The sequence below is a fragment of the Falco biarmicus genome, chromosome 4 (genome assembly GCF_023638135.1).
Source record: "Falco biarmicus isolate bFalBia1 chromosome 4, bFalBia1.pri, whole genome shotgun sequence".
In the NCBI taxonomy this organism is placed as follows: Eukaryota; Metazoa; Chordata; class Aves; order Falconiformes; family Falconidae; genus Falco; species Falco biarmicus.
Genome location: NC_079291.1, coordinates 8,830,101 through 8,855,210, shown reverse-complemented (window position 1 = coordinate 8,855,210; position 25,110 = coordinate 8,830,101). Strand labels below are relative to the sequence as shown.

The 25,110-nt window shown below is 43.1% G+C and overlaps 2 protein-coding genes across 11 annotated transcripts in view; one reads left to right on the top strand and one right to left on the bottom strand.

Moving 5' to 3' along the window:
- The window catches only part of TOP2B (DNA topoisomerase II beta), a 65,389-nt gene extending 56,804 nt beyond the window's left edge, over positions 1–8,585 (top strand). The window contains exons 31-36 of one of the 4 annotated variants that reach the window (XM_056334285.1): positions 675–882; positions 1,376–1,455; positions 1,766–1,876; positions 6,864–6,980; positions 7,787–7,884; positions 8,103–8,585. In XM_056334285.1, the coding sequence (XP_056190260.1) occupies positions 675–882; positions 1,376–1,455; positions 1,766–1,876; positions 6,864–6,980; positions 7,787–7,884; positions 8,103–8,261 (773 nt within the window). In that variant the 3' untranslated portion in view covers positions 8,262–8,585. Of the gene's footprint in view, positions 1–674; positions 883–1,372; positions 1,456–1,765; positions 1,877–6,863; positions 6,981–7,786; positions 7,885–8,099 lie in introns of all 4 variants that reach the window. The other 3 variants (XM_056334284.1, XM_056334282.1, XM_056334281.1) reach the window with 3 other exon arrangements.
- A 64-nt stretch (positions 8,586–8,649) lies between these two features.
- Positions 8,650–25,110, bottom strand: part of RARB (retinoic acid receptor beta) — a 334,203-nt gene continuing 317,742 nt past the window's right edge. For 4 of the 7 annotated variants that reach the window (XM_056334286.1, XM_056334288.1, XM_056334287.1 and 1 more), the window contains 4 exons: positions 22,942–23,118; positions 15,342–15,546; positions 13,896–14,054; positions 8,650–10,059 (listed from right to left, as the gene is read on the bottom strand). In XM_056334286.1, coding sequence (XP_056190261.1) covers positions 9,863–10,059; positions 13,896–14,054; positions 15,342–15,546; positions 22,942–23,118 — 738 coding nt within the window. In that variant the 3' untranslated portion in view covers positions 8,650–9,862. The remainder of the gene's footprint in view (positions 10,060–13,895; positions 14,055–15,341; positions 15,547–22,941; positions 23,119–25,110) is intronic. The other 3 variants (XM_056334290.1, XM_056334292.1, XM_056334291.1) reach the window with 1 other exon arrangement.

Genomic DNA, 25,110 nt, shown 5'->3' with positions numbered 1-25,110 from the left:
AAAAGATTTTGTAAATTGGTCCAGAAATCCTTCCCTTATTCTAAACACTAGAATAGAAATTATCCACAATACTAATGAATTGTACAAGAAATAGACCAGACAATACCATTACAAATAAAAAAGTTACTGTAATGCAATTATACTGTCAAATAAGACCCAAAAGTCCAAATAGCTAGTAAAAATTTCTCAAAAAAAGTCTGAACAGCCCATGAAAAGCAAAAATATAGGAGACTGAAAGTTTGGAAAATACATAAATAATTGATAGTTTAAGAAAAACACAGTTTTGTCTGAAAAACTGTTGATTAATTTTTCAAGCAGTTGATGAGGAAGAATATTCAAATGATAGACTCAAAAAAACTTCCAATTGTAAGTGAAGGATTCTCATTCCTTGAAAGTACTTACCCAGTGATGTCTCCATAATGTCATTAGCTGAAGGTATCTGAGCAAACCACAAGTGGTGTGAGATGTTTGGTAAGACTTTTAATGATGTCCCTTTATTCTTCCGGGCTCAAACAAGTTTCTTTTCCCCCAGTCTTTAGTCTTGTATACTCTGAGACAGGGATTGTTTGGTGACTTCCATTTTATTTATGTGTTAACATAAGCAACTATCTTGAAATGTATAGTTACGTGATTTTTTTTTGTTGTTGTTGTTGTGTTGTGTTTGTTTTTTTTAGCTGAGAGGCCCAAGTATACTTTTGACTTCTCAGAAGAAGAAGATGATGCCGATGATGATGATGATGCCAACAACAATAATGATTTGGATGAGCTCAAAGTAAAAGCCTCTCCAGTTACAAATGACAGAGAGGATGAGTTTGTTCCCTCAGACAGTTTAGAAAAAGATGAATATGACTTCTCCCCAACCAAATCAAAGCAGTCTCCAGAGTAAGTACTATAACTCAGCAGTATTTCATTACTAATAAATTTTTGAGTGCAGATGTCTCTGAACAAAACTGAGAAATATCAACTCGTTATTACCCTACATGCAAAATAAATTCCTGGGGAGGAATTAAAGCATATTACCTCAGCCTTGCAATTGACCTATGCAGAGGTAAACTTGATTTGCCAAATTATGGTGCACTGTCAGTAATATCGTCTGTTCACTGCATGTTTTTTTAAGATTCTCCATTTTCCATGTTGTGCCAGTCTGGTTTACAGAACTATTGGAAAAAGTGTAATTCTGTTAATTGTAAATGCCTGAAGTTCACAACTGATTTGTGATGTTAGGGGTTTGACTGCTGCAAGCATTATACAGAAGTGCTAGAAATACTCGGTAGTGCTAAACCAGGAATTTAATCTCATATGGATATTGTAACGTCTGCATATTTCAGTATGTAGTTTATGCAACTCATAATGTCTGTTTCCTGTTTGGAAGTAGGAAAACATCTCAAGACAAGAAAAATCAAGATTTTGGGAACATCTTCTCTTTTCCATCTTACTCTCAGAAGACAGATGATGGTGAGCTTGTTTTCACTGAGCTATTTAATCTTACAGCAACTGTCATGGAATATATTGGAGAGCTTATGTGGTATACACAAATTTCACACAGTGATGTTATAGACGAATGATGTCCAGATCTCTAAAGGGGAAAGGGGAAGGAGGTTCTGGTCTGTAGTGGAACAAAGCTTGTTGTATCATAGATAAATGTCTGTAGCCTAGCTATAGTATCGGAAGCACTTTTTTGAGATTAATTTTGACTGTTATTAATATTGATGTAAAATGTGCAGTGATGAATGAATCTTATTCTAAACATACTCTGTGATTGTAGATACAACAAAATTGGACAGTGATGAAGAGGATTCTGCTCCTGTTTTTTCATCATCTTTTGCCCCAAAACAAACAGAGAAAATTCCAAGTAAAACAGTGGCTGCTAAAAAGGGTATGTATGGGATTGTTCTGTAAGCCAATCCATTTATTTAAAACTTGTCTTCTCCACCTTTGCTCTTCACATCTTCAGAGTGGAAACTGAATTTGTTTATTTTGAACTTAGTGGAATTCAGCATAGCGTGTGAACTTCTTCCAGCTCCTTAATGTCTTTCATTCCACTGGTTACTGTAGTGTCAAAACTTAATACTTTCCACATATGCAGCTGGTGTTCAGCCTTTGATTAGTTTAACTAATGGGAGGTTTTTACCCTTGGTGAACAAGTGAAACAAGATGACCTTGGGGTTGAAGATCTAACTTACTTTAGAAGGAAGGAGAGAAAGTGCAACGGAGGAATCCCTGGGAAATATTTACCTCCTAAGTAGATGTTGTGGTTTAACCCCAGCCAGCAACTAAGCGCCGTGCAGCTGCTCGCTCACTCCCCTGCAGTGGGATGGGGGAGAGAATCGGAAGAATAAAAGTGAGAAAACCCATGGGCTGAGGTAAAGACAGCTCAGTAGGCAAAGCAAAAGCCGCACACACAAGCAAAGCAAAACGAGGAATTCATTCACCGCTTCCCATGGGCAGGCAGGTGTTCGGCCATAGCCAGGAGAGTGGCGCCCCATCGCAGTTAACGGTTACGTGGGAAGACAAACACCAACACTCCAAATGTCCCCCTTCCTTCTTCCCTCAGCTTTGTATTGCTGAGCATGATGTCATATGGTATGGAATATCCCGTGGGTCAGCTGTCCTGGCTGTGTCCCCTCCCAATTTCTTGTGCACCCTCAACCTACTCACTGGTGGGGTGGGGTGAGGAGCAGAAAAGCCCTTGGCTCTGTGTGAGCACTGCTCGGCAATCAGGAGAACATCCCTGTATTACCAACAGTTTCCAGCACAAATCTAAAACATAGCCCCACGCTAGCTGCTAAGAAGAAAATTAACTCTATCCCAGCCAAAACCAGCACAGTAAACTGTCACAGTACGTTCCACTTGGCACAGTTGTTTTTCTTCTTGAAACGGAGGATGAAAAGGCTCTCCTCAAACTTCAGAGGTGTAAATACTTTCAGCTATTAGTCAGGCTTTTAGAACTGATATCTTGCAGATTCTTATATTGTGGAATTATGGACAATTCCGAGAAGAGCGTGTTTATTATTTGGATTTGCTTCTATGGTTGAGCTTGGGTATTTGTAGGAAGAAGGTGGGTTTTTTTTCCCCTCTGTGTACTTTGGGGAATACTGGTTCATCTGTTGTTAGTGCTACTTTTAAGAGAAAGACTTGCACTTTTTTCTAAATGTGTGTTAAAAACTATGCTAGACACTTGCCATAATTAATGGTGAAAATTATGTTTTTTCTTACCTAATAGTAGTTAAAATAGGTTATAAAATACAGTTCTTAACTTATGATAGACAGGGGATTTTGTTGCTTTCGGATCTTTGCCTTTCTTCCCGTATGTCTTTCAGATAATTTCCTTTTTTCTTGCTGCTCGATCTTCTCTCCTCCAAAAGCATTTTTTTTCCTGTGGTACTGTGGCCTTTGCTTTTTAAACCATCTTTTGACCAATTTGCAGCTGAGCTTAATGTATTAATTCTTCCTCAAAAAAGATATCTCAAGGAAATCTGCAAGAAAGCAGCCAGTTACAGTAGTTAACTTACTCTTTTAAAAATGAGAAGAAAAAAATCTTGTGTTATATATTAGGTACCAGTGAACTGTAGCATCTTTTCATCCTCTCCCCCACTGCTTCCCTGTTTCTAATCTCTTTCTTGCTGCATTGTGTCTGATCTAATTTGTAAACTGTTTGAATCAGCGAACGTCTGAATGCTTCTCAAACACTTTCAGCTAGTAATTTTCTATAATACAATAAATGAAGATTGTTTACAGGAATAGCTGATCTCTAATAGAATAGTCTTTTATGTTAAACTTCTGTACTGCAGTAATACAAGAGAGAACTGGGTATGCAGTAGCCAGGCATGGATGCAATTTAACGTTCGATCTCTTTCTCCCTCTCTGTTTTTTGAAGGCCTGGATGCGATGAGTTGTTGTTAACCTAACTTGAAACCTTGCAATACAGCTGTGATCTGTTTCTCAGTATGTCATTAACCTTTACACTCACAAAATAGGTATAAACAGGCTCTCTTTCAAGTAAAAGTTAAATTTTTGCCTTCAGAGTAGCCTTAGGGACAGTCTCCCTCTCAGTGCATGCCAATAGGACAGGTTGCTTTCGCCAGTTTTCATCTCTTCTTTGCCCAGCTTAGACATGACCACAGCATCATGACATGGTTTTTGACAGTGCAGTGATAACTTAGCATGCTTAGTTCATTGCTCATCTGGTATCCTTTGAGTAGTCTCCTTGATTCTAAGTCCAGCTGCATGCCCTGTATCAGCAGCCCCTTCAGAACCCGTTTTCTGGTTCCGGCCGCTCATCCTCACACTGGGACTGACTATTGTGTGGCTGAAACAATTGTTGTTTGATTTTTCTGGGACTCCAGAGCTCGGATTTGTAAGGACAGAAAGCTGAAACTGAAGAACGATTTGTTCTCTAGCCTTGCTGTCTGTACAGCCACATCCACTTCTCCAGTGAGAAATAAAGGAATAGGTACAAGTTCAGCTTCTTTTCAGACTAAGACCAATTTGAGATGAAATCTCTTGACTTCTGGTGTTCACTACAGAGGATCAAGAGACTGCTCAGCTTGCTTTCCATGCACTATTTGAGAGGTCTGTGGTTCCAGTGCTTTATACTAAGCCTAAGGGAAATCTGAAAAGCAGTCTTGCTCTTCGGTTATAAGCAGCTGCTCACCTCGAACAGCCCAGATGTTGAGATTCTAGCAGTGGGGCATACCCTTCGCATCAGCTGTAGGACTGATACCATTTCTGGACTTTCGACCAAAAACTTGAACTTGTTGAGAGCCTGTGCACATTGACCCCGCTGCAGACTTCCATTTCACGCCATGGTACCTAGTGGAGAGCTTGGCTGAGCCGATGGCAGTCTAGTTGCTGTCAGAGATCCTTCCCACTTGTGCAGTCATTAGGTCTGTAATCTAAGGTAGCAGCTGAGAATCTCGCCAGAGTTAGTGCAGAGGGAATTGCACGTTCTGGAAGCCACGGACACTTGCTTTAGTAACAAGAGGTTTGCTGACCCTTGGACTTGGTGTTCTACAGGCAGGCTTCACAGGAGCTGACCTGTGTTGACAGGCTCTGTTTCAAGGGGAGAACAAGTGTAGTGTTTGTGGTGGCGTGTCATCCTTCCCTTTCATTCCCCAGTTACGTTGTGTCCGTTCCTTGTTTGTCAGTGAGAAGTCTGCCCCTTTTCTAACATCAGTTGACAAATTCAAGGACTTGGGGCCAGACGAAGATAGTTACATCTCATGATGTATGTGCTGGGTAGTACTTGTCAATGGAGCATACTTGGCTTCTGCCTGGTGTGCCACTTTTCCGTTAACAGCATCAGGAACTGTACGGTTCTGTAAGAGGATTGTCTAAAACCTCAGCTCCTGGTGCTGAATGTCGCCTACATCTAAAACGGATCTCTTCTACTAAGATTCTCTTGGTCGCAATTTCTGCTTGTCATCTTCAAGTTGATGAAACTTCTGAATCTTTCCCTTCCCTGCCCCCTAGTCTAAGTTTCTTACGCTGGCAAAGCTTTTTCCTGTATGAAGGACTTTATGGGACCTAAAATGTGCCTTCAGGTACTACTGCCTTTACTGATAACTAGCTACTGACTGATGGCGATGCTTCTAGAAAGTATTCCATCTGCTTTCAGTTGTGATGTACTTTTTTCCAGGCTTACTGGTAGTCTTTGTGGCTTACTTAGTTTTACTTTACGCCAATACAGCTGGTTTTTCCTAGCTGAGATACCTAGAGAGACCCGTTTCAAGTTGCTTTCAAATATGGTTCCTGACTTCCATCCTAAGCATCGTTGCTTCCCTCCCCAAGTCTTATCTGAAATGCTGCCACAGCCAACGCCATTTTTTTCCCTATCCACGATGCTTTAGTTCTTGTACTGTCAGGACCTGATACCCGGATTACCTAGCAGAAAAACTGGAAAGCGGAAAAGCAGGAAAGACGTAACTGTCTTTGTGCAGCGACTCACCAGTGGGTAGCAGTTGAAAGCATCATAGCCAAAAAGTTTGCGGAGACACTCTCTTGTTGTCTGAACACGTTTGCCTAGTAATACCATAAATGAAAGCTTGAGTTCTCACAAATGTCCACATTCCTGGTATCTGGAGCTTTCTTACCTGTATCTCGTCATCTTTGAGGTACGTGTACCTGATGGAGTGTAGGTCAGTAGCGTATCTCAAGGTTTCTGCAGAGGACTCACTTGTCTGTCAACATACAGAACACATTATCCGATGACCTTAAGGATCTTTTCCAACCTAAATGATTCTGTGATTCTATCCCTGGTCACCTATTATGAGAACATACCAGTGATTTGTCTCTTTAAAGGTGGCAAGCCTAGCTGCGTAGCAATAATTGACATTCTGTATGAAATCCACAGGTATGTCCCCTTCCTGTCCTTTCTGCTTTTTCTGAAGTTCCTTTTCACTGAGATTGCCAGAAAATGTCACAGACTCAGGTGCACAGTCTCTCAAACGCCTGTCGTAATCATAGGGAAGGTGGTCCTGCCGTTGTACCACTGAAGGCAGAAATGTCACAAGCGGCAAGCTCTGTCTGTAAACACTGTGGTGTATCCAAACGTGTTTATAGTAAGTTGCTGCTTGTAAGTTACCAGTAACCGGTTTTGTGCTCAAAAAGATGAAAACGCATTTAATCAAAACCACTGGAACTTACCGAATGCACTGATGTATCTCAAAAGTATGGCAAAGGAAACCTCCCGTGTATTCCACGCAGTTTTAGCGTAAAAGCTGAAGTATATTTTCTCCAAGTGCTGAAACGGCTGATCTTGGTTTAAAATCTGTCATTTGTGCTGTAATTGGAGAATCTCATAAAATTTAATACTTCTAACCAATATAAGAATTTAACATATTTAATATCTCTAATCCTAACAGCAAAACTAGATGTGCCCCCTAAACCTAAAAGAGCTTCCAAGGCCAAGAAGGTGGAAATTATAAACTCTGACTCAGATTCAGAATTCGGCATTCCAAAGAAGACGGCAGCACCCAAAGGTAAGCGTTTCAGTGTCCACACCTGCTCTGCGTAACGCAGCTTCACAATCGTTTGTATAAGGAATGGGAACTAGGGTCTCTAAAATTAGAACCACATTGATTTATTAGTAGATTAATCACTAGCAGATTACTCAGCCGTGAGCCTCTTCCGTGACAAATAGAGTGTACTTACTTTTCTTGACAATCAGTGCGTGAACTTTTTATCTGACCTTCACTGTTGGAAATGTATTTAATAGCTCTGCCCCCCACCCCCACCCCCTTCTTTTGTTCATCAGTTTGTTTGATCTCAGCTTTTTGCAAGACAGTAAAACTATGTTAGTCATTCCAGTAAGTAGTTATTTCTGGCTTTTTAATCCAATTCTTTGGTATCCGAGTTCTCAGCCCTCCCAACACACGGCCCACCAAGCGGTGTAATCTGAGCAGTCTGTAAGGGATGTGCCAGCGTCGATAGCTCGGGTCAACGCTAAACGTACTAAGCAGTAAAGGTGAAGTAACGGTGTGTAATCAGTACGGAGGGCGACCAGGGACCTGCGGTACCTCAGGAGTCTGGCAGTCACTGATCTAACCGAGTCTGTCCCCATCTTGAACGGACAGCTTGACTTGCTGGGGCCGACGGCAACTTCCTATTTTACTGCTGTTGTGAAGAAGCTTGGGTTGGGAACTAAATTTGAAGTTTCGTACGTAGATGTACTAAAGTAATTTTGCTAGGGCTTTTTTTCAGTTTGCTGAAGTCTGGAGTTTAATTATTTATTTTTTTTTTAAAAAAAAAAAAGGAAAACAAAGTTAAATCATAATCTCTCACCTAGGAAAGGGTAGAGGGGCAAAGAAAAGGAAAGCATCCAGTTCAGAAAATGAAGGTGAATACAACCCTGGGAAGAAAACGCCTAAATCAACACCGAGCAAGGTCAGTTCCATCTCTGCTCCTTTCTCTTTGTAAAAAAGACCCTAATGGATTACCCCACGTAAAGGTACACGTTCTTATTACAGGTTGCTAATACGGTATTTGGGGTTTAGGTGCATTTAGAAATTAGATGTTAGAGGAGGCTTCTTTCAATTCTGAGTATTGAAAGGGAAAAACGTACAAAGCGTTACAACTGATTTGTCTTTTCTTTTCTAAAGAAGTCCAAGAAGGCTGCTTTTGACCAGGATTCTGATGTGGAAATCTTTCAGTCAGGCTTTGCCTCCGAAACTGCCCCAAAGCCACGGACAGGCCGGGCTAGAAAAGAAGTTAAATATTTTGCAGAGTCTGATGAAGATGATGATTTTGATATGTTTAATTAAGTGCCCAAAGAGCACGCAAATCTTTTCCAACAAATATCTTGTGTTGTCCTTTTGTCCCTTCTGTCGCAAACTTTTGTACATTTGACTTATTTTATGTGATAATGTAATTGATGGTTTTTATTATTGTGTGTAGGCATTTTAACATTTTGTTCTTACACCTACAGTTTTATGCTCTTTTTTACTCATTGAAATGTCATGTATTTGTCTGACTGGCTTGTAGAGATGTTCTAGACAGCTGTGCTAAAGCACATTTTAATTGTCATGGTTGCAAACAGCAAACCTGCCTTTTGAAATGAAGTTTAAACATTAAAAAATGGAAAATTATCGTGTGTGTGTAAAATGTGGACTGGAGGGACTACTACTACACGAGCTGTTGGTTTTTTTTTTTTAAAATAAATATATTTTATTCTTTGCCAGGAGACTCCATGGAAAAAGGTAAACAGTATATGAACATAGAAAGCATTGTTAAACAATCTCAATGTACAAACAGAGCCAGTGAAAGTACATCACAGACTTGCTAGAATATATAAAAAAAAATCCACTAGTGCTTTAAATGAAACCTAAGAAACTGACACTTTAAATCTGTTAACCATTCTACCACAGTTTTCACTCTGCTTCATGGTGATTTAACAAGGCCAAGAAGGCAGATTCTCTCCTTGTGTTTCTGGAAGTCCTAGCTGTACTTCCCTAGCACCTGGAAGGCCAGAAAACCCAGCTAACTCCTGGCAGTTGCTTCTTAAGGAAATACCCTAGACTCACCGACTGGAATGCTGTAAATGAGTCTGCTGGTTATCATCCCATGAAGTTTCCCTAATGGCTTGTGAACAAGTAAACAAAAACATGGTAACACTGAAAAGTGTTTCTGCCTTGGAGGCTAGCGTTGCTGGAGAAATGGGTAGTTAATTGTGTAGCTAGGTCACCAGCCCGGTAAGAAACCACTTCTTTAAATTTTAAAGTGACATTAACAGTGGAACAACTGACATCTGAATAACTGATCTGGCAGTTAATGCTGATGTCTTTTCTGCCAGCGCAGTGAACTTTTGTATACTTTTTACAAGGAAGGAGATGCGAACTGAGGGCATCCGAGACAAGTTTTCATATTAAACTAAACCAGACGGTCCTTTAAACTTCCTTTTCTGGACGTGTACGGTAGTCCGTTTCGAATGGTTGGTGTCTTGATCGCTTTAGGTATGAGAGACAAAAGGAAAGCACCAAACATCCAGTATGGAAAGCACAGCCATACATTTGTATGTACAAAGTCATCAGAAATGCAACCAGAATTTAAAAGTTTGAGATCTGTCTCGTCACCATGCAATCTTGAATGTTCAGAGGAGAAAACAGAAGCTTAACTATTTTTTGCATGAAATGGCTGATTTAGAGTTTCAAAAGTTTGCATTTTCTAGTTTTAAGAGTTTAAACAGCAAGGAGTATATATCGATACATATGAAAATTTCTTGGTCCTTGTTGAGTTTTTATCTATATATATACACATATATAGATATATATTAAGTCCAGAAACTAAGCAGCAGTAAAAATGTTTTTCTTGCTTTTCATTCCTGTACATAAGGTATTAGGAATGTCTGAAGTAGCTGGAAAATGTCTTACTCCACCATAGGGGATTGACTGACACTGCTGTTATCCACTGAACTCGGTGAGATACTAGGACTGTGTTCTGCAGTATTTCCATTTGAGGTTGGTGTCAGTGGTTCATGTCCTTCAGAGTTCTCCAACATTTCCTGGATAAGAGGTGGCATGGATCCAGGAATTTCCATTTTCAATGTAATGACACGTTCTGCACCTTTAAAAAGAAAACAAGAGGGCCTTTCTATTAGTACCGTTTGTAAAATTTCCTTTTTTTTTTTTAGCATCATCAGTAGCAATTTCAGGGTATGTTATTGTAACAGATGTGACGGCTCCTTCTGTACGTGGTTTTGTGTGGAAGAAGGGAACGACTTCGGTCATACAAGAAGGGGGAGTTAGATGGGTACTCCTTAACTCATTTAAAATCATGACATAGCGCCTGATATTACAGCACAGGTAAATGGGATGAACTGCTGCTTTTCAGGGAAGGAACCAAAACAGCTTTAAATTATACTGAAAAGTTAAACTAAACTGTTCCCACATAGATGTGCTTATAAATTGGAATATACTTTACAGTTTTTAATCTGTACGCGGTATCTGCAAAGACTAGAATGACAAAAATTCTGGCCAATTTCTGTTAAATAGGTGAGGTGAATCCTGGAAGAGAACTGCAGCGATTTAAGTCAGAACATTCTTTCCCGTATAGAAAACTGTGAAATAAGATTCGGAATTTAACAAACCGTTGTTTTATACAAAAAATTCAGGCAAAAAGATACTTTTTTTGTAAAGTGTCCTGTAGCGTTCAGGCTTCTTTGCTTGTGCTAATTAACCACAAAAGTACACAGAAGCACTGACAGTGTTTACAGGTGACTTACCTGTTGTTACATTTGCCAAAGACGAACACCGAACAGTTCAGTTATTTTTACGCAGACGTGGTTTTGCAGGCTAGTATGCATAGGATTAAACAAAAGTACTACATAAATCCTGGTTACTCAGACTGTGCACCAACAACTAATATTAGTTTAAAAGAAAGAACATAAATCACAAAGGCAGACAACAGCGCCTGTTGCTCCTAAGGCGTGTTAAGGTTTCCTGGCCAGGACAGGCTTACGGGGACAGCTGCCTGAAGAGGCAGCCCCCGCGCAGTTCACCTGTAACTTGTGTGCGCCATCGGCTCGGTGCTCCCAGGAAGCTCTGTCCTTAAGACGCCGGGCCGCAGCGGCGCAGAAGCCTGCGTTTAAAAATCAGCCAAGACCCTGCCTGACGCCGGGCAGTTAATGCTGAGGGAACTGCTGAGGGATTAGTAAGTTACTACAGACAGGAATTCTTGAATGCTGGATGGACAAAACTCTCAGTGAAAAAAAAAAGGGCTGTTAATTGGGAACAGCCTGGTCTGTAAAGCAGGAGGGTTCAGCTGCTGCTGTCGCTCTACACTGCTGCTGCTCGCAGTGACAGACAAGCCACGTTCAGAAAGGCCTCGACAGCAGCATCTTGGAATTACGTCTCGAGTAAAGTGAGGATATACAGTAAAGGTTCTGTTCCACACTGAGGCATGAATGTGCTTTACACGTTTTGCTGCTGATGGGGGAAAAAGATTTTTCTTTTCAGGACATCAGGCAATTTATAGCCGTAAACATCAGCATTCAAATACCTGGTCTAACACGTTGCATAGCATAACAGGAGCCTGTGCTTTTTAAACATGAAGGGAGGCAAGAGGAGCCAACAAAATTAAAGGGAAAATAGTCTGGTTACTGATTAACTATTCCAGAGAGAACCTCTGGATATATTCCACTTATCTGTGCTGCTGCAACGTACGTGCTGGAGAGAGCTCGTTGTCAGCCGCAGCGGTAACCCCAGACTGTAAGGGAGCACTTATGTTCATGCCTTAGCTGTGGAGCTTCAAAAAATCATCTACAAAGGCAATGACCAACTTTTTCCAAGTGAATGTTGATTAAAAACTCTCTTAAGTAACTGTGAGGAGCAAAGGGGCAAGCTTCCTAATCGGAAAGAAATTAATGCAGAATTATGCTGAGAGCTTCTCTGAAAACCATCTGCAGCCAGAGCTGACGAACTGAATCTGGCCGTGTTCCACACCCGCCTTCTGCTGTTGCGGAGTACTCGGTCGGACTGCCAGGTGGTTTTGTGGGTTACGTAGTAACCGCTGTAAAGCCACAGTAATTTTTCAGGTCTTGCAAACTTCCAATTTCATGGTGGGACGAGAGAACTCAGAAGACAGTCTCTTGCTTTAGTCCCACGCATGCTTAATTCTTCATTACGATACTTCTGATGTCACAGAGGAACATCGGTGTATAAGGAACTCTAGTGCGAGGAGACACTAGACTCGGCCGTTTCGGGTCATGCTTGCTTTGGTAATTGCTTTCAGCGATCATGTACCATCAAAAGTCATTATCTTCTAATGTACGTCTTTCAAATGAAACTCAAGACACACACACCCTCCTCCAGGACATCACCAGTCCTTTGTATGATTTAGTTCTACCATAAAACATTAATGATATAATTAAAGTTAAATACTTATGTCAGAATGGAGAGGAGAATCCTTTCTTGTGACTGAACATAAAGACAGAGCCGTGTTCCTGAGGAGCTGGAGGGCTCTGGCAAAGCAGCAGGAAAGTGCAATGGATTTCCCACAAGCAAGAACAGTAGAACGAAAAAGCTCCCCTAAATATTTTTATAGCTCAGTACTGCTCTAAGTTTGTTTGGCGGTTTCAGTTGGATGGAGCCTGCTTTACTTGAGGGTAAACGCAAGCTTTAGATAACCTACTAAGTGGGTCCTTTTAGGATACCTTTGCTTCCCGCTCTGGCGCTTTCTAAGTTATTCTTTTGGTACTAATCAATCCAATTAAATAGCTCACTTCTTTATATAAACATAGCTATAGCTTGATCTTTTAACTTATATATTATTTAAAGTGTAACAGTTCAGGTTTTAATGTAAAGCAAGCGTATCTATTTGAGTGATCTGACTGCTGCCCCCCTGAAGTCTTGTCAAAAACCACGTCAAATGAAATCAGTAATTTTTTTAAAAGCAGAAATCCAATCTATACCTACATAGGCACCTGTACGTACAAGCTCATGTGCTTGCTTGTCTAGCAGGGGTAGCAAACCTGTGGCTGAGTAAGCACAGTAAGAAAGTGGAACTGCATCAACCACTGTGAAAAATAAGAACCGGCTGCAATTCTTTAGACTCCCTGTAGTCAGGCTGGTACATCTCCAGGACAGCTCCCCAGCAGTCTGGAGGTGGACGTACATGAAACTGCTGGACGCGTCTGAAATTGCGTCTTGGGGAGAGAGAGGGGTACACAAACAAAAGGAGCACAGCCACCTTCGAAGCCACAGCACAGGGTGTGTGGCGATGCCAGCGCCCTGCCACACCACGGACTGTCCGCTCTATGTCCAGAACAGCCACCCAGCCCGCCCTGGGGGGAGCCTGATTAAATGAAAGCCTTCAGCCACCCCCCTGCTTCAGAGAATTTATGTGACAGCACTTAGACTGTGTGTTTCACGTGATCGGTCACATACAAGCCCACATAAAATGTTAAAACTGATCCACCTATAAGCATGGTTAGTTTGGATTAGAGGTGCCGAATCTCCAAAATCCTGGATCTAATCCGTTCTAAAGTACACCAGACCACAGTTTAGGGGAATTTGGGATGTGCCAGCCTTTCCCGCTGTCTGTAAACAGACTGGTTTTGGAAGCCATTAGGGATACAAAATAGACGTTGACTTGCACCCCCTTGTAAACTTCAACAAAGGTTTAATTTGAGGTTTTATCTTGTTTTAAAATCACTGACAGTTCACGCTAATGATTTGCTACCGCACTTATACCTAAGACGTCATTTTCACTGTAAGTTGCATGAAGAATGTAGCGCCATGTATGTTTAAAATAGAACCGATTTAAACACATAAAGAAGGGAAGAGGAAGGTCACAAGGATGTTTCTTAGACACATTAAAAAAATAACAACGCCGGTCTCTAGGCCAGTTTCCTCTGAAACCGAACACTGACACTCTTGCTGAATTAGGGGGAGACACCGTACCTTTCGCACTGATGCTACGAAGATCTGTGATTTTCATTAAGATCTTTGGGAACATATGAGGCTTGTTGGGTCGTCTCTTTCGGATGTAAATTTTCAGTGCTTCAAGCAGTGGTTCCTGAAGCTTATCCACTTTCATTGGTTCTTCAAGGTCCTGGCGATCTGTAGAAAAGTATCATATCACTCATGGTTTTAAATAAGTATTTCTTTTTACAAACTCCAAATCACAGAAGCTCCTCCATGTTCTTGATTAGAACTCCATGAATTTCATCTTTTCACTTATGACCCACACTCTGGAGTGGGTATTCCACAGGAAGCAGCTAAACCATGGCTTTCTGAAACTTAGACTCGTCTCTCCTTGGTGGCTGGAAAGGTTTGTCATTTGAGTGGTCCAGAACTACAAGTCTGCTCTTGTACCTCCCTCTCCAAGGGGAAAACACCTTGCTGCAAACAGTATTTCAGAATGGATTTTGTATGTGTCATTGATAAGCTACCTAGGTATACAAAGAGATTACCGCTAGTTTATTTTTTGTATCCATACTAAAATAAACTGAGTTACCATCAGGTATCAGCAGATGGCAGTGCGAGCTTGAGTGACAACAAACACCACCCATAAACCAGGATGCACCAGTCACATACCAGTGACACCTCAGAAACCACCAGTGCTTTTGATGGGTTATGGTTAGACACACACAAAATTGGAAAGATTTTGTACTAAAGGGCCATTGTCAACAAAGACTAACTCTTGTTCTTAAACCTTCTGTTAGTAGCACCCGGTTTGTGTTTCAACAAAAGGGCCCAACTAAACAAGGTGTGTTGCCGTTGCTAGTCCAGATTCTGCAGAGGAGGAGAGAGACTAGGTGATTGAAACAAAATACATTTACAGAGGATTTTGGAAATTACTTGACACTTCACTTTTTGTGTTTGAAAACCATGATTTTACCTGACAATGCCCCTTTCAAGTTGTAATCAGCGCCCCCCCCCTCCAAATCATGTCATTAGTGCCACTATGCCGATTTCAAAATGTAATCTATTCTTTTTCCAAAGAAAGTTATCACCAGTGACTTCTGTGTGAACGTAACTACATGTATATGCATGGCAATTTTGAGTAAAAGCTGTGTAATGGGCATCTTGCTGTAACAAAGGTCATTCGTACAGGTAACCACCCATATACCACTCATAAAAAATGCAGCAAGTATCCTGTACGGCAAAGAGCATCGGTTGCTTGACAGAATGATTTGATTCATTTAAAAACGTATCCATAATAAAACCAATAGCTATCACCGGTGGAAAATAAACCTTTAGTGTTAAGTGGTTTATATAACATACATAATAATATTTATATCTATTATATATAGATAGATGTTTTAGTACAGGAAAGCAAAACAGAACATAAATGAAGTTCTCAGCATCCTTTTCAAACGCATCTGAGTTCACGCTGTACGGTACCTCCACAGATTAAGCAGATGGCACTAAGGAGACCCGTTTCTGTATCATCCATTTCCAAAGGCAGGAGCTGGTTGGCAAATGTGAACACGAGATCAGTCAGGGGGCCAAATCCGGCGTTGTGCATCTGAGTTCGGTTTAGGGTAAGGCCATCTGAAAAGGTCATGGTGTCTTGTTCTGGTGTGTATCTTGTGCAAATTCTAAGGATCTGTGGAAGGACAAAAAAAAAAAACCCACCCAAATCTGAAGAATTCAACTCATGAGAGGTTTGTTGCATTTTCTCGATGCAGCAAATGATGTCTGGAACTGCAGCACATGGTCACTTCAAAACAATCTCAAATGAAACCCCAGGTTGTTTGGTTCTAGTAGCACAAAATTTCTCTGGTACATCATAAATATACTCCACTGACTACGGATATTTTTTACAACAGAAATTTAAGAACAGAAATTTTCCCCCTAGTTATGAAGTAATCAAAATTTCTATGCAATTCTCACCACTTAGGTCACCAAGATTACCATAAGGCAAGATCATAAAAATATCTCACCTCCTCGCCCACGCATGTATTTCATTGACTCTGGGGATCAGTTTTGCAGACAGTGCTTTTCTGGGTTGTGTCTTTGGTAATGACCAAGTGTCTCTGTGGTACCTTGTGGGAGCGAGTGCAAACAGCCGTGCGTTGGTGAAGGAGGCAGAACATAAAGCGTGAGTTACTTGTGCCTGCGGGTGCCTGCCTTTCTGCTGTGACAGCAGGTAGGGAAACACCACCCCGTGAGCGCAACCCCTGCGCGAGCGCAGCCCTCCACCAGCACAGCTGCAGTTACAGTCTCCACGGAGCACTGCCTGTCTTGCCAGCCTGGGAGCCTGCACCTGAATGGATTATCAAACTTGGAACCTCCACACAGCCGCGCACGGGGCGGCTGGCACCCTGGCCAGCAGCCTGAGGAGCTGGCCCAGCTTTTCTTCTTTTACGGCTGTTGTTATTCCTGTGCACCTCCTCACCAGCCCTCCTGGAGGCTCTGGTGCTTCCCCCATGGGAGCCCTGGGCCGTGCTGGTGAGGGTGCGCACCCTGCCCGCCTGTGCAAAGCGCATCTTCCCACCGCGCCGCACAAGCCCAGGCGGTGTTGCTTTTGGCAAGTTCGCTTGCTCGCCAGCAGCCACCCCGCACTGACCCTGGATGAAAGAGCGTTCGAGAGGAGGATGGGATTCACACCTCTAACTGGACACAGAGGAATGCAAAACACATGAATAAAACACCGACGACGCTCTGCATTTTGTTAGTAAATGCCTCTGGGGTAACCGCGGTGTCAAGAGTGCTGTCACAGTGTGGCAGCAGGACCAGGGAGAGTGAGCGCAGGAATGCTTTCGCCTCTCGGAGCAAACCCGGGATGTGTCCCATGATAGACTCTGTACGGCACGAGCTCATTTGTACAGCTGCTATTAATCAACACTGCCCTAAGGATCAAATCAAAGAGATGTCCATCACGTTGACATATTTCTGTTACATATATCTATATCTATATCTCAGTGCTTAATGTTTAAAATAATCAGAGGTGGGAGAAGGCTTATCCCTAAACTAAAATAAAAGGAAACCTTGCAGAAGTCTAGCTGATTAGCTGAGCTAAGACTACAGCTGCGTTTTTTCAGGGCTTGACTGTATTTATTTCCCATACAGCCATCCTACTTTGTTTTAAAGATTCAACAAAAAAGATCTACATGATTATAAGTGAGCACAGGGAGAATTTTAATTATTCCTATAGCTGCCGAAGCTCTGAGTCAGAGGCCCCAGCACTTGGCAGCTGACCAGTCTGGGCTTGGTTCTCCCACTTTCATCTTTGCCTGGCAACACTGCTCCAAATAAGCAGGGAGGAGAATCAGGAGGACATGACATGTTAGAGACCTACAGGGAAGCTTTTCTTTCTCTTCTTAAATTCCTTGGTTAAGAGACTTAACAGGGTCTATTTCTGCAGAAGACTCTTCAACTGTTTTCTGTCTCAGCAATATAATCTTATCTCACATTGTGGGTATATGCTGAAGCACAGAGACCCTATGTGGCTGGACAGGCATGTTTCACATCCTTCCCCTATCCCTGAATTAGAATAAGCTCTTGAAATTACTTGCCTCAATGACCAACCAAACGCACGGCACTCAAATTCTTCGCTGACCACAAATTCCTCACTAATGTAAGTGATCTTAAAAGGCTGCTGGTAACTCTAAAGGTTTTATGTAATAACCAAAGTGTATTTCAGGATTATTAGCAGAAATTAACATTATGAGGCCTGGCACCCCGTTAATAAGAGACAATATATTTACCATATTCTGTGCTGGCAGTAACTACCAGCAGTGCTCTCCCCTGAAGTTCTCTGTTGGTCATGTTTTTAAGTCATTAAAAGGATTGTATAGAAAGCAGAAGAGACACACAGAGTTTGTTGTTTTCAAGAAAAGCATAGCGTGAAAGCTTTGCGTGTTCATGGAGAAGCCCAAGAGGTGCTCGGTTTACTTCTCTAATGGCACGCAAGAGAAACTGGAATGCAGCTCTTCCTGTTCGAAGCCTGCACATATTGTAGCTGCCTTCCAGTGAGGGTGCGTGGCCTGGGATCGTCAGGTCTCCAGTTTTTGGAGGAACAAGGCTCTTCTTAAGTGGCACTGATTTTTCCCTTCGCTCAGCTGGGGAGAAAGGCAGCCCCTTTTATTCCAGTGCTGTTTTAACTGAAAAGCCTTAGCAATGACAATTCCTCCCTCCACACCCTCAGGACTCCCAGTCCGACAAACTAGCTGACAGGACTAGGAGCTAAATTGGGCAATGCTGTGGTGTTTTCTGAAGGCTGCCCGCAGCCTCCCCAGCAGCTGCCCAAGCAGGGCTGGCACATACGTATCCCTCCATCCAAGGACAAGTCTGGATACTGGCTGCCAGCGCCGCACTGCCCAGAGACTCCTGGTCCCGAGGGACTGTGGTGCCCCGGGGTGGTCACCCCGAAGAGCCCAGAGGTGGAATGCATGCCTCCTGCCACAACAGGGGCTGCTGGCTTCCGTGCTGCGACGTTCTCCGTGCTCACCCCCTGGTGCCGTAAGACCCGCTCTGTTTGGAGGCGCATCTAGGGGTGCTCAGCAAAGACCTCCCAGCTCACCGCTGCCAGGGCTAGCGCAGAGGAAGGCCTCCAGGCTGGATCCTCATTGGGAATGAATTTGGGGTTAGGCTGCGTGGGCTAGAGCCCCTGCGGGCACACACAGGAAAGCTCTACGGGCCCTGCAAAATTTATCACTAAAACTGAAAGGGCCCGTGGAATTTAGCTCCTGGTAGGCTTGGGCAGCAGGTAGGACGGCTTTCTGCAAAAGGCAGACTTCAGGTTTTCATACCCACATGCTGCGCCAGCCACCAACTGGCCGAGCCTGCAGCGGCTCCGCTGGGCACTGCCGCAGATGCAGCTCAACCGTGCGTTCTCCGCGATGCACTGAGCTTGACTGCAGCAATCAGGTCTCAGGTTTCTCCTGCATTCCTTTGACATTATCCCACAACACGCTGTTATTAAACTCTGAGACAGATAATTTGAAATGTTTTTGGTGTGTTGGGTTTTTTTTGGTTTTTTGTTTGGTTTTTTTTTTTTTTTTAATTTGGGTCCTTCATCAAGATCTGCAAAACGCCATGGATATTGCTGATTCGCTGCTAAACCATTCTTGGGCAAACTTCCAGTGTCAAAGTAAAGCGGATTTCAAGCTCATATTCACTGAAGAACATATGGGAAATGTCAGCACTTCGAAATAAGAAATCACGGTATCTTTCTCCATTTTAAACTGAACTCCTAATGTCCTCAACATTGTTTAGATTTTGTAACCAAGCCAAGTATTTTAGTTGTCACTCCGCTCTTAAATGCCACTTGCAGCCATAAATAAAGATCTTGCCCACAATTAAAGGATTCTTTGTTTTAAGGAATAGTTGTATCTTAAAGCATCTGGGGTTCCTATGAGCCAGTTGCAAAGCACAAAGCAAAAACCCTACAGGTTGCAAAAAACCAAAACCATCCAGAAAGCTGCATTTACAAAATTGTTGCTACCATAGAACTCTTACTCGTTTTAAACTGATTAGTTAGGGCAAGCTGGGCTTTTTTTTTAAGAAACCCTCTTGCTAGACGCGAGCTGCCTTAGCTGGCTGGGCCAGTTTCCTGATAGGAAAAACCCAAGCAGGTAACCCTTAAACAATGAACAAACCTTCACAGCGCTGCCATACCCCATAAGCATGGGTTGTTCCGCACACACAAATACCTTCCTAGCATTAACATGCAGGGTTTTACAACAGAGAGCAAAAATGACATTATTAAAGATTAGCATTCAGAGATCTCTCAGGTTTTTATCCACTGGATTTAAGACAGGCTGGGCTTTGGACTCTTCACATTCAGAGCTTGGCAAGGCTGGGGATGCTCGACTGCTGCCAAGCCAGTGTACCAGCAGACAGAAGCACTCACTTTTACGAGGGCTACTGACTGAATTTTAGTCATATTTATCCCCGAAACCTTTGGCACCAGAGCAGACACAAAGTCCACCATCCTCAGCTGGCACCTTCAGCTGTCTTGCGAGGCTTGATGCTATTTCCCTTCCAGAGATTTTGCTTGTTTGTATATAAAACAATCCTTTGGCACACACCTAGCAGAGTTTACCAAGCTCCTGGCACCGTTTCCTTTGTCAGCCTGTTTAAGGGAGGGTTTAAGCACCCACGGCCACAGGAACCAACCAAGCAAAGCCCTTGGCAGGGTCTACAAATGCTTAAGACTCCCCATAGCTGGTGCTGATGGGCAGGTGGACAGCGAAGCCAGAGTCCTGTGGTGGGGGGAGCCTGGCCACGCTACCTGGCTGGGCTGGGAGCCCCATGCTGATCCTCCCATGTGCGGCAGCTCTGGGGACATGTCCAGGGGACTGCACAGCAGCGGGACCGGGAGTGCACGCCGGCGAGGCTCACACGATGCTCGGCAGTGCTTGCAGAGCAGACTGCAGGCTGACACCAGCAGCGGGTGCTCGCACAGCAGGAGGGGGAACAGTGTTCACTCCCCGTCTCAATGCACAACAAAATAAAACGTTCGAAACACTCATAATTAGGAGAACTAGCTTGCTGAGGGGGAAATATGTGCTATTAAAACACTGCTCCAAGTACTGAAGTTTAACTTAAATAAAGATACAGAGCTGCATTGCAATTCTGATTATATGCAGGTGATGTGGGTTTAATGGATATGGGCATTTCACAGACAGCGCACGCACTGCGCATTACTGTGCTTGTGGTAATTATCCCTTTTTCTTTTTAAGCAGCACATAAAATAGTCACATAAAGCTTGTCTAAATGTCGCGGAAGAAAGTTAAGACGTGGTTGCCGCAAAGAGTCCTATCTGCTCCTGTTTTTGGAAAAGCCTCAGCTCATGCCTGCTATGGGTAGTCATGGCACTTGCTACACTGTGCTCGCTCAGATATGTCACCTTCTCCAGCTTCATGAAAAATGAAAAAGAGAATGAGCAGGTGATTGGGAATGACAGGTCTCAGTAACGTTTCTGACTAGAGCTTGAAGGCTGCCACATGGCCACAAAGTAAAAGTGGTGAATTGTATTAAAGAATCGACCCTTTCTATCCATTAATCAGTTGAAATGAAGTCACCATTTACCACCTGCTTCATTATTCTTTTTCTAACCTAGCAACTAAGCTTTTATTTAGTCACTTGGATCAAAGGCTGCCAAGTGCCTTTATCTAGGCACTTCAGATAAAACTGCTAACAGAAAGGCTACCCCTAAATTCTTGATGTTGTCCAGCCAATGCTGGCAACGCCAGCCGCCAGCAGGACCCCGTGCAACAGGGGCTGTGCATGCTCACGGGGTAAGCTCCCACTACCCACCCCAGCAAAGAGCACCAGGAGCCCGCAGGATCCCGAGCAATTACAGAGTCAGGGTATGTTTTTTTCCAGCATGGCAGCAACAAACAGGGGCGGAAGCTTCAGGGCTGAAGTTTTGGGATTAGAGTTCGGAAGTGCAGATTCTTGCTATATCCTGACTCCTCCCCACCGTTTTTGGGTAGTTTCTGTATTAACTAACCATTCGTTACTGTTTACAACAGCAAAGCACAAAGCAGTTCCCGTCCTGTACCTCTGGCAGAATGCACTCGATTACTGTATGCGTGTTTATCAATTACTGTATGCCTGTTAGTGTAAGGGGAACGTAACTGTCTTATTAGGACAGAGCTGGTGATGACAGGCACGCAATTGGTAATGAACGGCCCTGCCCCACGGAGGGACCACACACAGGAAGGACGAGATGGCCAAGTCTGAATGAGCGCCTGGACGAAGGGGACAACGATAGGCGACTCTCGAGCTTAGCAGGGCAACCTCAACCTTCTCTTTTTTATAGGCCACAGAACAATACCCCTTCCCCTCTCCCACCCCTCTTCCTCCTTCATCAGTGTCCTCTAGATGCAATTCTTCAAAACAGCTTTTGACAAAACAAGAGGAAAAGGTCACAGCAGTTAACGTCCTCCTCAACATGACCCTGTTTGAAGCAATGCACTTGCAGAAATTCCAAGATTAATTACTTCAACTTCCAATTCCCTGGTTTAAACTCCTGTATCATGCCAAAAGTAACCACCCTACAATGGGTTTCTTGGCCATGCTTGTCTGAATGAAGACCTGAAGGTTTGTGCTCTGAAGAAAATACTTAAAATATATTGAAAAAAGCCTGTTTTACTGAAAGTTACTGCTACAACCAACAACAAAAAGCATATTTGCCACTAAAAGCCTAAAGACCTCTAAGGTCTTAATAAAGAAATGCTGAGATCCCAGAGGGCTCCTCTGAAGGTCAGCATGACAGAAACAGAGCGAGACAAAGGGAGGGAAGAGAGCTTGCCTTGACACAGTGACAAGGCGAGGTCTGGGGAAAAACACCAAGCCTACCTGCATAGTTCCCTGCTGCAGGTTGTATGCCTGCCTATTTAAAAAGTAATTACATTTAGCTAAAACCTGTACCGAGTCCATTACAGCGTCCATTTCCACAGGTGCCTGCAGCACTACTAGTGAAAGGAGGAGGGGGATCTGTGTGCTGGATGCTTGCGCCTGCCGGGCTCCAGGTGCACCAGTTTCCCCTCTACAACCTACAGAAACCTCACTCTGAGGATCTGCATTTCGTTCCTCAAACCACCTCATGACCACAGGTACAGCAAGTTCCCAAAATGTCATACAGCAGATTGTCTTTCTAAGTATCCTTTACAGAGAGAGAGCATTACATTTTGGAGGGAGGAGGAAGGAGAACAGAAAGAGAATCAGATCTCTCTTCGGTGTTAACAATAAGGAAATTTTTCCAAAGTTGCACATATTTCATGTTAGCGCCACAATACCAAAACGTGCCCTTCTTGCAACTACACTGAAATCCACAAACTACAATAACTTATTTTGAAATGGATGCTCATCAAAAATAAGAGATGCCTGTAGGTGTGCTGCTCGTGACTGTACCAGGCTACCTGCTAAGTTCAATTTTGCAACCGTAAGGCCGGGGCAGTATTTGACACCCTCTCCCTGTCGATTACAGTAAAAAGAAGAATAGAAAACACAGTAGTAGTATAATAATGGTGCTAAAAATACATACCAGTATATCCAGGCAGGCTGCTTTAAGTAGAGTTATCTGGTCTGCAATGGTCAAACTTGTGAAGCCTGGCAATCGCTTTGCAAATTCCACTATTTTAATAATGCACTTTGTTGCAAGTTCACTGAATTTGTCCCAGAGCCCGAGGTCCAGTCGAACCCGATGATCTGCACTGGAGTTCTGGAAAGACAGACAGAAGGCACCATAAACCAACAACATCCCTTTCAGTAAATGGTTTTCAAGGGAAAGAAACAACAACCAAGTATTCCTTCCAGAAGTACTTTCTATTAACATTCCAGGCATTTTCTCCAGCTTGCTGTTGGGACGATGCTGGTTTTAAACTTGGATTAATCGCCTGAAAATTCCTTGGATATTTCTCTGTTACTTATGATGGCAGAGGCCATCTGTACAAGGAACACAAATGAACTTAAACATTTCCAAATGCCACTATCATCATTCTTCCTCGCCATTATATAATAAGTGCATTGAGAGAGACAATTTTCAGTTGTACTCCAGAAAATATAAATGAACAGCGGAACAAGAATATCGGGTCCTCATCTGGAAAAAGTAGCACAGTATTTGGAACGTAGTTTCACATACTTAAGGTCTTAGCAAATTGGTTCTACTTAATTTATCTGCTCTGTGGCTCTGCAAGAGTTTTACAGCTTTCTCAAGCTACAGTCTCCCATGACTTAAAAAGCACTTCTTTATATGACATTAAGAAAAACACCATGTGCACTGATGAATGCTATATGCTCATTCGATGGTGCATCTCACATATACCCTACTGTCTGAAGTGTTAGAAGGACATTCCAGCTGCATCTTTTCAGAGACTGTTTCCATACATTCATGTACCTTAATTGAAAAGTCCGTAGTTTGCTAGGACGTGTAGCAAAATTCGTGTTAAGTTTGTGATTAAATTTAATGTTTTCATACCTTCAGAATAACCCGTTAACCCTTGAAAAAGTTGAACATTTCAGCCAAGAACCAGCTGACTCAGAAGTTGCTGTGATCTATTTGATGCTGGCCCAACAAAAGATGGTGTCATGGGGAAACCTCGTGAGTCATTTCCAATCCACCCGTGATTCCCATGGGGTGGCAAGAAACAAGTAGTGACAGAGCTCCAAAACACCCAAGGCTCCTCTCCTCCTGCCCTAGCATGCAGCGTGTTCCCATTTAACCAGCATCTGATCCAATGCAGTTTAGGACGTGGCCAGCAGGACGGTCCCCCCCACTATTTCACGAGCCGCCAAGTTTAGTGTGCATTGCAGCTGCCTTCGCTGTCCGAGCAGTCTCCTCTGCACTGCAAGAGGAATTTTACCTATAAAAATAGGCTGTAATGAAGCTGTAATGAATTTGCAAAAGGTGCTGAGCTGCAGCCATGGAAAACCCAAAGCAAATTTTCTCTCTTCCACATCTCATCTGAGCTTGTCGACTAACCAAGAAAAAGAGAGGCATCTCCATAAAACAGGCTCACCCACTCCAGATAGGTACTTAAGGCAGGGAAGGGAAGAACCCCTCAGATGGTGGCTTTCTCCCCAGCTGCAGAGGAAGCCGATGAGATTAGCTGCCTTAGTCTTAGCTGGTTGAAGTTAAAACATTAAATTAACTTTAAAATTAAAGGTAAATGAGAGGACTCTCAACCCAAAAGTCTAACAGACATGGCAGATAGACAGCCATCAAAAGGCATTCACAGATCACACTTTCTTAGAGGGAAACAGCTGTAGTGATGCTGCCATCATCACTACTAATGGTGCAGATGTCCACCTCCTTGGAAACTTTTGAAGCCATCAGCTTGCTCTGGCTCACGGGAAGGCCATAGAGCCTGAAGAGGCCAATGAGGGGACGCGGCCGCGATGCTCTGGCAGCCCTCCCAGGACTGCCTTCACAGATGCCACGACTACCATCAGCTGTGAAGGAGAAAGTCCTGATGGGCCCAAGGGCACTGCCAGCCTGACATTCACCCTCACTGCAACAGGGTGCAGATTCAATAGGTCCTTATTACAAAAAATAAATGCTAACCACGCTGAACAGTTCGAAGGTGCCCACGTGCTCTTCCCCACTCTCCCTCTTTTGAAGGGGTAAGACGTTAACGTCAGCATTTCTATTTGAATTTTTATTCTGGGAACTTCCTCTGGTTTGTTTTGGTTATTTTTAAATAACAGAAGAAAA